At 35.0% G+C, this 13,023-nt stretch overlaps 1 protein-coding gene across 1 annotated transcript; it reads left to right on the top strand.

Annotated features, from left to right (window-relative positions):
• Positions 1-440: 440 nt before the first annotated feature.
• Positions 441-10,955, top strand: LOC126703566 (uncharacterized). Its single transcript, XM_050402526.1, has 3 exons — positions 441-839; positions 2,976-3,186; positions 5,952-10,955. Exons 1-3 carry the CDS (start codon positions 678-680, stop codon positions 10,691-10,693), a joined length of 5,115 nt encoding a protein of 1,704 aa, XP_050258483.1. The 5' UTR covers positions 441-677; the 3' UTR covers positions 10,694-10,955.
• The last annotated feature ends 2,068 nt before the right edge of the window (positions 10,956-13,023 follow it).

Here is a 13,023-nt window from a genome sequence, read left to right as displayed (position 1 = left end):
GGCCGTGTTAAAAAAAAAAAAATAGAAATGATATTTCACAACATTTTTACAATAAATCATAATTAAGTGGCAAGTTGTTACTTGATATTATTGTTGGGGTAAAAAAATAATCTTAGTGAACCAATAACAATTATTCACCTATATTATTGTGAAAATATTGTAAAAATGTTGCTAAAAAAAAATATATATATATATATATATGTATATATATATCATAAATGACAATATTCTCGGAAGACTGAAAGGTAGACCGATCAAATTGTCCAAAGTATCTTTCTCAAAAAAAAAAAAAAAAAAAAGAATTGTCCAGAGTAAGGTCTTGGTCGTCGCAAGTCTCCTTTGGAATAAAAAATGAAAAGGAGACTAAAGGTATAAAACAAAGACCCAATGGTTGAATCAGTGTATGTAAAGCTTCACTTTCTGTTCAATCCTAAGACCCTTTTTACTTTTCTCTCTCTCAGCTTTGTTCTACTTTATTCTCCCAAAAAAAAGAAAAAAAGGAAGCTTTGTTCTACTTCGTCCAGAAGTAAGCTCCGTCAGCACATTATTTTTATACATCTCTCTCTCTCTCTCCCTCTCACACTCTCTCTCTTACTCTCTCTAAGCTAATGTTCAGCTGAAATCTCTGGTTTTACATATTTGTGTGTGTATTTTGGGAAGTTGTTATACGTACGAATATGGAGGCTACAGCGAGAGAACACATTGAAGAGATACGTAGAACAAAGTTCTCTATCGGAGGGGATCATAACCCACTAATAGAGGATCTTCACCAGGCTGTCAAGAACCTCTCCGCTGAGCTTTATGCCAAGGATGTACATTTTCTCATGGAACTTATTCAGGTTTCTCAATCGCTCTTTTGTGTGTGTATATATATATATATATATATATGTTTCTGTGTGTGATTGGAGGAAGCATACACCCGAAACATATAGTATTTTCTCGTGTGATTGGTATGGGTTCTCGATGATGTATATATTAGTGAACCAAAGGCCCACGTCATTGTTTATTTATTAATTTTATTTTTAATAATTTGGTAATTACAAAGAGAAGGATTTGAATTCTGAATCTGATGTCATGGATACACTTGGGGGGCGGCCCCAAAGCCTAAGGACTCCACTACGAAAGCTTTCTTACAAAAGGCCCCAAATTTTATGATACTAATTTTTTAAAACAACTGTTCATTATATTTTTAATGAGTTATTTTATTACAAATTTTATTACATAAAACTTATCAAAAAAATATTAAACATTCATTAATTAAATTGTTAAAGTTCACTTGTCATATTAATTATCACATCAAGTTGTAACATTTTGTAGTGAAATTTGTAGTAGTTCTAGCATTTTCTTTTTTCTATCTATAACAAAGCCTCCAAAGTACTTGGACCAATAGAAACCTAACCTGAATTTCAAAAAAATAAAAAATAAAAAATAATAGAAACCTAACCTAATTAAAAACCCTAAACTATTTGGAAAAACAAAAGGTTGTAAATGTGCTACATTATCTTCTCTCTCAAATCCAATGGTAAATTGTCAACATTAACCACCTAATCTCTCATAACGTTACTTAATCATGCATTAATTGCTATATATCTTAGATAAAGTAACCTCCTTTTAAGAAAAAAATATTTTTTTGTTAAATTTAATTTTCTATATGAAATTGACCTTAGATTGGTTAATATTAATTCATCAAACCAAGCTTGGTTTAGTTAATATTAAATAAATTTATTTAATTAATACTTAAATATAAAAAGACCCCATTTAAATTTATTGCCTTTAAACCTCAAATTATATTGAGCTAGACCTAAACACATTAGGAGGTGTCAACCAGTTGAGTGACAAACTTACAATAATGTTTAAAGGTTGCTCTTTAATAATTTTTTTTTTTTAAACCCTTAAATGTCGTGACCATAAATACTAAATGTCATGGACCAATACTAAAAGCTAATTAAGAAGAAACCATAATTACATGAACGGTTAAGAGATCATGTGTCATTAAATAGAGTTCAAAAAAGCAATTTTAATTCTCTTTCCTCCAAAAGAGAACATCCAACTTTGCATATTACCTTAAAAAATTTACTTCTCTAAAAAAGTGTTAGTTTGGGTACGACATGACCTGACAATTCAATGAGTCGGGTTATTTCTCTTGGATTGTGTTGGGTTAATGGGTTTAAGTCCAACTTTGCCAAGTCTAGTTTTGATGGAAGGGGAAGAGAGGGGAGTAGACGGAAGGGGATTGAGAGTGTTTAATCAATCTTATACCCTTCAAACCCTTCAATTTTAATTTCCCAAACGTGGGGAATTTGGGTGGGGAATTCTATTTATATTAGAAATAATTAAATTGTTAATTTTGTTAATATGATGTCAATTTATATCTATTATTTTAAAATTAGAGAAAGTCTATAGTCACAATAAAAACTCACAACATTTACGTACTAATCTTGTTTTGAGTTGTGGTGAGTTTGGATGTAATTTTATTTTATATTACTTTATTCTAACTTATGTTGGGTTGACACCTTAACTTGTGAAAATGTTGTGAGATTTTATTGTGGCTGTAGAAAAACTCTTTAAAATAGCAAAAGATGGTTATAATTGTTAATTTATATGATATTATCATTCTCTACTTCCAATTTAACATCCAAACAAAGGGGAGGATATCTATTCCTCTTTCATGTAATTTTTCAAACAATTAACAAAGAGAAAAGGTAATCATTTGCCTCTCCTCTCCCCTCTTTCCCCTTTACTCTCTTTTCCCTCCAAATTTATAAACACCTCTTTACTCTCTATTCTCTTCTCCCTCCAAACTTATAAACACAGTGTGTTAGTGGTTACGAAAAAATTATGAAAAAAAGTTTTGTATTTGGACTTAGTGTTAGATATATTTAAGGAGCAAAAGAATAAGATTGACTTCTATTGACCTTTGTTTAATTAGCTACTAATTTCATTGCTTTTTATAATATTGAAATTTGTTTTGTTAGAATGCTGAAGATAATGATTATTGGGAGGGGGTGGATCCATCTCTTGAGTTTGTCATAACTTTTGAGGACATTACAGCCACTGGTGCTCTAGCAACATTGCTGATTTTCAACAATGAGAAAGGTTTCTCATCGAAAAACATTGACTCTATTTGCAGTGTTGGTCGGTCCACCAAGAAAGGCAATAGGAAACGCGGTTATATTGGAGAAAAAGGTACTTATTTTCTAGAATTACAGCTTATACTTGGCACTCTAGTGTGTGAATTGTTATGAGAACCAGTAACACCAAAAGTTCTTATATGTTTTACTTTGTCAACCAAATTATTAATAATATTAATTGGGTTGATTTGGAAAGAACTCAGAAATTGTTGACTTATTTGTTGAAGTCAAACATCGAAATTCCTAGATCCACAAAAGGAATAACTTTCACATATTATTCTCTAAGTGATGATTTTTTTTTTTTTTTGATAGTTAATACAAATTTTACTTAGAAAATGGACTACTTCAGACAAAAAAAGGCATAAATTAGTCTGAAGAATTACAAAAAATACAAAAGACCATATACAAAGAGACAAAGACTCTAATTCATGAGTCCCCAAGCACATGCCCCATCAAACAAAGTACCAATAACAAAATAAACTAAGAGATGCTCCTTGTCTTCTCCAAGTCCTCAATCGTCCACCTATTCCTTTCTAATGAAATAATCCACATTAAACACGACGAAACCGAATTCCAAAGTCTTGATGAATATTTACCCATCCAATTTCACCATCCAAACAAACGATCTATCACTCTCTCAAGTAAGATCCAAGAGATACCAAAAGATCTAAAAACAAAGGACCACAGTTGATAAGCCTCTATACGATAAATCAGAAGGTGATCCACCCCCTCCCCACTACATCAGTACATGCAGCACCAATCCACTATAGTATATCATCTTCTCCTAAGATTGTTACAAGTAAGAATGTTCCCCCATGTTGCCATTCAAACAAAAAATGATACCCTCCATGGTGCCTTCACACCCCCAATACCCTTCCCAAGGGAAAGAGACTGGGGAGGGTCCCCACAAAGCAACATAAAAAGAATGAATATCATTCTTCAACCTTTATAGCCGCCGATCTCCACCCATGGACTAAAGGAAATGAGATTCCAAAAGATGGAGAAATGCAGCTACCAAATCCAAATCCCAATCATTAAAATTCTGAGAAAGCCGCACATCCCACTAATGCTTCAATATTCTCCAGCTCCCCTTCAGGAACCATCTCACTTTTGTTAACATAAACCCTCAATCCTCTTGCTGCCTCAAAGCAAATCAACAACCATTTTATATATTAGAATTTGCTCAAAGGTAGCATCACAAAATAATATTGTATCATTTACAAATAACAAATGCAAGATGCACAACCCGTCACCTCCTACATCACTAGCCTTAAAACCTGTGATTAAACTAACCCCCTCCATTCTCCCTTACATCCAACTCAAAACTTCCATCATCAAAAGGACAAGCAATGGGGATAGGGGATCCCCTTGCCTCAATCCCCTCGAACTACTAAAAAAAGCCTATCGTGAATCCATTTATGGGAGAACCAAAAAATAAACCGTGGATATACAAGTACAAATCCACTACCTAAGTGATAAATGTGAACTTAAGAGTTAATACGTTTTGGAAGTTAGAAATGTTCACTTCAAAGCTGTACGCAATATGGATTACAACAGTTGATTGAATTAAGCATGAAAGATTATTGCCTTGGAAAGAGAGTTCAAAGCATAAAACCCAACTCAAAACTTCCATCATCAGAAGGACAAGCAATGGGGATAAGCGATCCCCTTGCCACAATCCCCTCGAAATACTAAAAAAACCTGTCGGGGATCCATTTATGAGAGAACCAAAAAATAAACCGTGGGAATACAAGTAATAATCCATTGCCTATATGCAATATGGATTACAATAGTTGCTTGAATCAAGCATGAAAGACTATTGCCTTGGAAAGAGAGTTCAGAGCATAAAATCTACGAATAAATCCTCTTGCATGATGAAATTTTACAAAGTCAAAATACTGCTTGCAGAAAACATGATCAAACAAGTCAAGGTATGAAGGTATGTTAATATTTGACATATTAATTTTGATAGAAATAAGGTGCATCTTTTAGTCTTTGATATTTAAGACATAATGTATATTCTTAGTCACCATATTTTTATCATTTTGTTGGTTTTAGGGGGTATTTTACTCATAGTAGAGGTTTTAAAAATATTTTGATTATTTTGTAGGTTTAGGAGAATTTTGGTCATTGGTATTTTGGTATTTTTGGTGATTTTAGGGTTTCTTCTATCATTTTAGAGGTTTTTAGGTTATTTTTTTTTTAGTTTGTTGGTTTCATGGTCATTTTAGAAATCTTGAGGTTAGTTTGGTCATTTTTGGAGATTTATGGGTATTTCTATTGTTGTAGTTGATTCTAGGATATCTAGGTCATATTAGAGGTTTTCGGGGCATCTTTTATAATTTTATTTTATTTATTTTAGAGCTTATAATGGTGTTTTGGTCATTTTAAAAGCTCCAATTGTATTTTGGAGGTTTTGAGGGCATTTTGGTTCTTTTTAGATTTTGGGAACGCTTTTTCATTTTGTAGGTTTCATGGGCATTTCAGGAATAATTAGTCTAGTTTGGCCATTTTGGACTCACTTCTATGCCTTGAACTGATTTCAATGCCAACCTTAAGATGTCAACCGAGAGTACTATGTGTTATATACTCAATTATTATGATAGAAAAGGATAAAACCATAATAATGTTGGTAATTACCAGTTAACAACACTTAAGTAAGCTGTTGAAAGTATGGATCTATTAAATTTTAGATATGCCTAGACTTGTTCTTTTTTTTTTTGGGGGGGGGGGGGGGGGGGGGGGGGGGTTGTGGGGGGGAAGGATAATTTAGCTGTTCTCCTATTGCTCTAAGTTACTTATTCTCTAATTAATATGCAGGAATTGGATTTAAGAGTGTCTTTCTAGTTAGTTCTCAGCCATACATATTCAGCAATGGATATCAAATACGGTTCAATGAAGAGCCCTGCCCACATTGCAATCTTGGGTACATTGTTCCCGAATGGGTTGAGAACCCAACTCTCTCTGACATAAAAGAAATATATGGTAATGGAACTACTCTTCCTACAACAACAATAGTCTTACCTCTGAAGTTTGATACACTCAAATCTGTGAAGCAGAAGCTCTCAAATGTTCATCCTGAAGTTCTATTGTTCTTATCAAAGATTAGGCAGCTTTCAGTAAGGGAACGTACCAAGGATCCTAAGCTCAATACTGTAAGTGCAATAGCCATTACGAGTGAGACTGAATTCATGGTGAGGAAGAAGATTGATGCTGTGTCCTACACACTCCATCTCTCTGCTGAAGAGAAGGGTAAGGGGCCCAATGGTGAATGCAGATACTATATGTGGAAGCAAAGTTTTCCTGTCAAGCAGGAAAACAAAGTGGAAAGGAGAATGGAAGTGGAAGAATGGGTGATCACATTGGCTTTTCCTTTTGAAGAGCGCCTCCACAGGGGGATGAACTCAATTGGGATCTATGCATTTCTTCCCACAGAGATGGTTACCAACTTTCCCTTCATAATTCAGGCAGATTTTCTTCTTGCCTCATCAAGGGAAACAATTCTCTTGGACAACAAGTGGAACCAAGGGATTCTTGACTGCGTGGCCTCTGCTTTTATCAATGCGTTTGTTTCTCTAGTTAAAACTTCTGAAAATGCTCCAATATCTAGTTTGGCTCCCATGTTCAGGTTCATTCCCATCAATGGCTCTTCTTATCAACAGCTGAATGTTGTCAGGGAGTCCATTAAGTCAAAGCTTCTTGAAGAAAGTATTCTTCCAAGTGAGTCTTACACGCAGCAAAAGGTCTTTCATCAACCTCGTGAAGTTGCTAGGCTCATACCTTCTTTTTGGACCATTCTAGAGAAGGCAAGGAAGCAAGGGGTAAGCTTGGTTCATCTTTCATCACATGGAAAGTACATTTTGAGCTCTTCATTTGATAGAACGGAATATGAACACATACTGAATTTCTTGGGGGTGGAACTAGCCAACAATGAATGGTACGCAAAGTGCATCCAGAGTTCTAAACTTGTTGAAGGAGTGTCAGAGGAGACATATTTGGAGCTTTTACTGTTTATTGCTAATAACTGGAGGTCCAAATTTCACTATACCAAAATCAAGGACATACCACTAATAAAATATGTGGGTCCCTATGGCGACGTGTCTTTGTGTAGCATAAATGAGTCAGTGCAGTTGAATTGTGACAGAGTGGTGTCCTTATCCCGTCATTCTGAACATATCTCATGGCTGATTTATTGGAACAAGGAATTCAAATGTCCAGCCAATTACTTCTTTTGGCCGAAAAGCACACAAGAAGCTATCAGGTTATTCTCTGAGTGGAAAATAGTGTTGGGATGGCTACTAGATCATGTAAAGGTTGATGCTGTGAATGTATATGAATATGCAGTTCACCTTAACAATTGTCTCAATAGTTTCCAGAAGTGTGCTATTGGCTTTGTTCACTTCTTGTACCACTCACTTCAAAAATCTTATCTTTCACAATGGGAGGTTGGTGCTTTATGTAATTCTATGCCACTTTTAGATAACTACGGAAATCTAAACAGACAAAGGACTGGGGTTCTTGTCCCTGCCAATGGAAGCAAATGGGCAGGATTAATTGGTTCAAATCCATGGACAGATGAAGGCTATGTTGAGTTATCCGAAGACTACTTGCATCCAGGCTGTTCTGCAGGTGAATATGCTTCTGGAGAACAGCTCTTAGAGTTCCTTAAAACTTTTGTTGAAGCTTCTGATATCCCTTATATATCTCCTCCCAATGCCGCAATTCCAACAGTATCATCACCACTCACCAAGCAAAATGCATTCTTGCTGTTGGGTTGGATTCGAGACTTGAAACGTAGAGAAATTATAATTCCCTTGAAGTTTTTGAAATGCATAAAGGAAGGCTGCTGGCTGAAAATTACTACTAGTGGCTGTCCTGGTTACAGGCCACCTATGCAGTCATTCTTGCTTTCTGCTTCATTGGGAAACATTTTGCAGAACGGATCAGTGCTTGTTGATATTCCGTTGATTGATCTAAGTTTTTATGGGGATGAAATAAATGAGTACAAGGAGGAGCTAAAAGAAATTGGAGTCATCCCTGAGTATGGAGAAGCATGTGAATTTATTGGGGAGCATCTCATGTCTTTCACAGAATACTCCACTTTAAGTAGAGACCAAGTGCTGTCTGTATTATATTTCATCAGATTTTTAAGGGAAAAGTTTCTTCCCCAGGATAAGTTCATCAACAGTATCAAGGATAAGAGATGGCTAAGGACATGCTGTGGTGACAGGTCTCCAGTTGAAGCTGTTTTGTTTGATGATGATTGGAAAACTGCATCACAAATTAGTAGCATCCCCTTCATTGATAAAGATTACTTTGGAGAAGAAATCCTTTCTTTTAGGGAGGAACTCAAGTCGCTTGGTGTTTTAATTGGCTTCAGTGATCATTACAAGCTCGTCGTAGACAACTTAAAATCAGCTTCACAGTTGACTTCTCTTACAGCTGAGGCAGTTCTTTTGATACTGGAATGTATGCATCGTGTAGGATCATTTAAGAAACTTACTAAGGCATTGAGAGGTGTGAAATGCTTCAAGACGAATCTTGGGTACAAGACTCCAGGAGAATGTTTCTTGTTTGACCCTCAATGGGTTTGCATTCTACAGGTTTTTGAAGGTTTTGCATTGATTGATCATGATTTCCATGGAAGCAGTATCTTCTCTTACAGAAATGAGTTGAAGCGAATAGGAGTGAAGGTGAATTTTGAGGCGGCAGTCAAAGTATTTACTAACAGATTCAAGCAGCAAGCATCTTACATGACAAAAGAAAACGTTCTCTCTTTTCTTTCATGTTATAGGCAGCTAAACAATACTCCTTATATGTTTCCTTCAGATCTAATGATATGCATCCGTGATCTCTGGTGGTTGTGGACTAGGCATGGTGTTAAAAATCCGTTAAATTGCATTTTGTTTGGGCCAGATTGGCAGTCAATTTTGCCAATTACTGACCTCCCTTTCATAGATGACAGTGACAACTGTTATGGCAAGGTCATTCATGAATACAAGGAAGAGCTGAAGAGCATGGGAGTTATTGTTGAATTCAAAGATGGTGCGAAGTTTGTGGTTGAAGCTATTCACTCTCCCTTGGATTCCACCAGCATAACTCCTGCAACTGTGTTTTCATTGCTGGAATGCATCCGGATTTTAACGCAAGCTAGGAATTATTTCTCTCCAATTGCTTTGTCAATGAGAATTTCTAAAAAATGGTTGAAGACCACTATTGGTTATAGGTTTCCAGACGAGTGCTTATTGTTCGATTCTAGTTGGGGCTTTTACTTGCAGCGGACAGATGGACCTTTCATTGATGAAGATTTTTATGGTTCTAAAATTACATCCTACAAAGAAGAGCTCAACATATTAGGAGTCACCCTTGATTTTAGGAAAGGATACTCACTGATTGCCAGCCACCTTGATTTCCATGTTCAGTTGCCTACTATAGTGCGGATATATAATTACTTAAGTAAATGTAATTGGAAGCCAGACAGTGAAGTTGCCAAAAGGATTTGGATCCCAAATTTAAATCAGATTGGAGAATGGGTTAGCCCCGAAGAATGTGTTCTGCATGACAAGGATGGTCTCTTCAGTTCGCAGCTGAAAGTTCTTGACAAATATTTTGAAACTGAGTTACTTGACTTTTTCTCCAATGCTTTCGGTGTTGGAAAATATCCTTCAGTGGACAAGTACTGTAATCTTTGGAAGGTTTGGGAGAGTTCAGGGCACCGATTGTCACATGCTGACTGTTGTAAGTTCTGGTCTTTTGTTTCAAAGCACGGGAGTGCAGAGACTCTGGCTGATAGGTTGGTGAAATTACCAGTTGGTTCTTCTGACTCAGATAGAATTTTGTTGTCCAACAAGCATGATGTTTTTATTGCTGATGATCCTCAACTGAAGGATCTTTTTGAACAGTCTTCTTCTCAACCCTTATTTGTCTGGTGCCCTCAGCCAAGCATGCCTTCTTTACCTCCAACAAAGTTGCTTGAAATTTACAGGAAAGTAGGTGTTTGCACTATATCTGAATCTGTACAAAAGGAAGAATCATCCTCAGTGGATGTTGCTAAACTCAATCCGGTGAATCCAAAGGAGTTTTTGATTGCAAAAGGTCTGGTTATGCTAATCCTTGGTTTTCTGGCAAATCCTGTGATGAAAATGGGAGCAAAAAAGCGGCATGAAACTATTCAAGGGCTTCTGAATATAACTTTCCTTGAGACAGTTGAACCAATCACTGTAAACTACAGCTTATCGCTTTCTTCAGGGGAGATCGTAAATGCAAGAGCAAGCAAAATTATACACTTGGATAGAAAGGCTTCAATTTTTTTCGCACAGAAGTTGGATAGGTCTAGTGGATATAAGAATCTCATTGAATATGCTACATATTTTTCTGAGGCAATATCCGAGGGTGTGTTATGGGAGAAAAGCGATCATGTTGGTGCACTCTCAGAGCTGATCAAGTTGGCCTTTATGCTGGAATTTAATGAGGAAGCGGTCATATATTTAATGAAGTCCAAGAATTTGCAAATTATCAAGAAGGACAAAAAGTTTCTTGCTTCTGCCTTCCCTTCTGACTAATTATACGCCATAAGTTGTTAATGTTTTAAGTGTTTGTTTCATTGATTTCCTGTAAAAAATGAATCAGTTACTGCACTACTAAGTTTACTGGTCAGTGATAAGTTTAAACTTCATTTTGTTTTGTCCAGGGCTTTTCTTTTCTTTTTTTACTCCTGTGTTGTGGTGCTTCTCATTTCTATTTTTACTCTAATTTTGAACTAAATGATAATGTGTGGCGTTGCCATGTATATTTTTTAGAATGGAGTGGTTGGTTTTTTCTATTCTTGATAGTCTATTAATATATTTGCGGTTCTGCATTTCCATTTGAGTTGGTGGGAATTTTTAGTTTTATTTTTTTGATTCAGCCGAAACTGAGATATTTGTTATTGAGAGCGTTACAGCATGTCTAATGCATATGCTCAGCCACATCCCATTATTTCCTACTCTTTGGACTTCTCTCTCTCTCATCAATTTCTTTTAATCCCCAAAGCAATGCAATTTCTGATTCATTTCATGCTCCATTTCTTGTTTTTCTTATTTCTTTCATAGTGATCTATCTCTATTTTTCTTTTTCTCGGAGGGGATAACAACAAAGACTTCCATGGAGGTTTGGTATGTTGATCCACCAAATCTTGCTGCTGGTGTAAGGAGGATGCAATTGAAGTAGTGACTTTTTCTGAAGGTATTATAGGTTTTATGCAGAGGCTCTTTGTGTTTTATTTTTTATTTTTTATTTTAGTTTAAATCATTTAACTTAAATTTGTTCTCAATTCATTTGTCCAGTCTATTGGTCCAATCTCACCAATAATTTTGTTAAATTTTGGGTTGTTCCAAAAGTTTAAACTATTAGAAAATGATGAATTTAATCATTTAACTGTAATTCTAAAAAGTTTTAGTATTTTTCACTTAACAAAATAACGTCATTTTGGTAGATTAGTGGAATGGATTGAACTACATTAAAAATGAGTTTTTTATTTTTTATTTTTTTTTAAACATTAAAAATGAGTTAAAAGACTAAATTGAGAGGAAGAAAAAATGAAACCTAAATGAATGAATTGAAAACATGTTAAATTTAAAGGATGTAATTTATAATTTAGCCTAATTAATTTCATGCTTATGTCATTTATTTTTTCACATACATCATTGGATTGCCGATCACATACTTCTTCATTAATGGCTAAATATTTGTAAACTAAAGAATTTACTTACACCTCTCTAAATGTTCCTTTAAGTTTATAGGACTCTTCAGAGTTCTTGTTAGACCTCTATTTGATGTTTCTGGACTTATTAATGAGGCCAGTAGGAGAGCAATTTTTTTTTAGAAACAGTAGGAGAGCTATTTAGTAGTGGAATTCAACTAGCTTTCCCTTTATTTAAAGGTTGAGCAGTTCTTGATTGTACTATGTTCAACAATGCATTAAATGCACGTAGTTAGGAGTGAACAAGTATATATATGTCTTATTGCTGTGCATCAGATGCAATATCTCGCTTGGTGCAATATAACTATAAATTGCTGAGATTGAAAGTTAAAAGATTATAAATTTTTGTGAGAGAGAATTGATCAATTGCACCAGGTGCAATACTTAGGGTATGTTCGCTAATACATTAAATGCATGTGATTAGGAGCAGTAAGTAGGCTAAAATGGTCATATACCACTGTTTGGAAAAATATGTATGGATCTACAACTGTTTTCACAAAATTGAGTTTCTAAAAGGTGATAGATTACTAAATATTTTAGAAACAGTGCTAAATTGTAAAAAAAATTCAAAAATAGTGATATTTCGCCATTTTGACAAGTATGTCTTTTTGCTGTGCATACACTGGCAATTGCCATGGTTATCAAATGTTTTTACCTTCTATGCCTGTGTCAGAAGGTTAAATTTGGGCAACATGGAAAACTTGTCGTGTTTCTTTGAAAAGCTAGGTTGCATTGGTCTTGGGCCTCTTGGCGGTGCCTACACCGTATGCAGGGTAGCCAAGGTCCAACTATCATGTTTTAGGACCTCAGTTTTGGGCTTTTTGGAATTGTAGTGCATTGAACCAAAACAAACACAGTCTTTGACTTATACGACCTTTTACTAATTTTAAGTATATAATCGTACTTTTAATTTTTTTTAAGTTAATTATCTTTTTCATTTGACTTTTAAGCACTTAAATGACTTGTTGTGACATCTTGAATTGGATGAGTGTCTATTGTGCTATATATGTTATTAAGAGGAGTTCTTAATTATAACTTTATAAGTTTGTTTGGAATATAATGTAGATATGACTATTGTTTTCCTCAATTCATAACAAATAATATCAGGACTAGGTTTCATAATATATATATATACTAGTTGGAAATCCGTGC

This window comes from Quercus robur, chromosome 10 (genome assembly GCF_932294415.1).
Source record: "Quercus robur chromosome 10, dhQueRobu3.1, whole genome shotgun sequence".
NCBI lineage: Eukaryota > Viridiplantae > Streptophyta > Magnoliopsida > Fagales > Fagaceae > Quercus > Quercus robur.
Note: the sequence above shows the minus strand (reverse complement) of the source record. Positions and strands in the feature narration are given on the sequence as shown.

Bases quoted from the DNA above. Each gene is read 5' to 3' on its own strand.
- LOC126703566 (XM_050402526.1), top strand. From the start codon at position 678: ATGGAGGCTACAGCGAGAGAACACATTGAAGAGATACGTAGAACAAAG. The intron at 840-2,975 runs GTTTCTCAATCG...TTGTTTTGTTAG, and splicing joins TTCTCATGGAACTTATTCAG to AATGCTGAAGATAATGATTA. The intron at 3,187-5,951 runs GTACTTATTTTC...ATTAATATGCAG, and splicing joins CGGTTATATTGGAGAAAAAG to GAATTGGATTTAAGAGTGTC.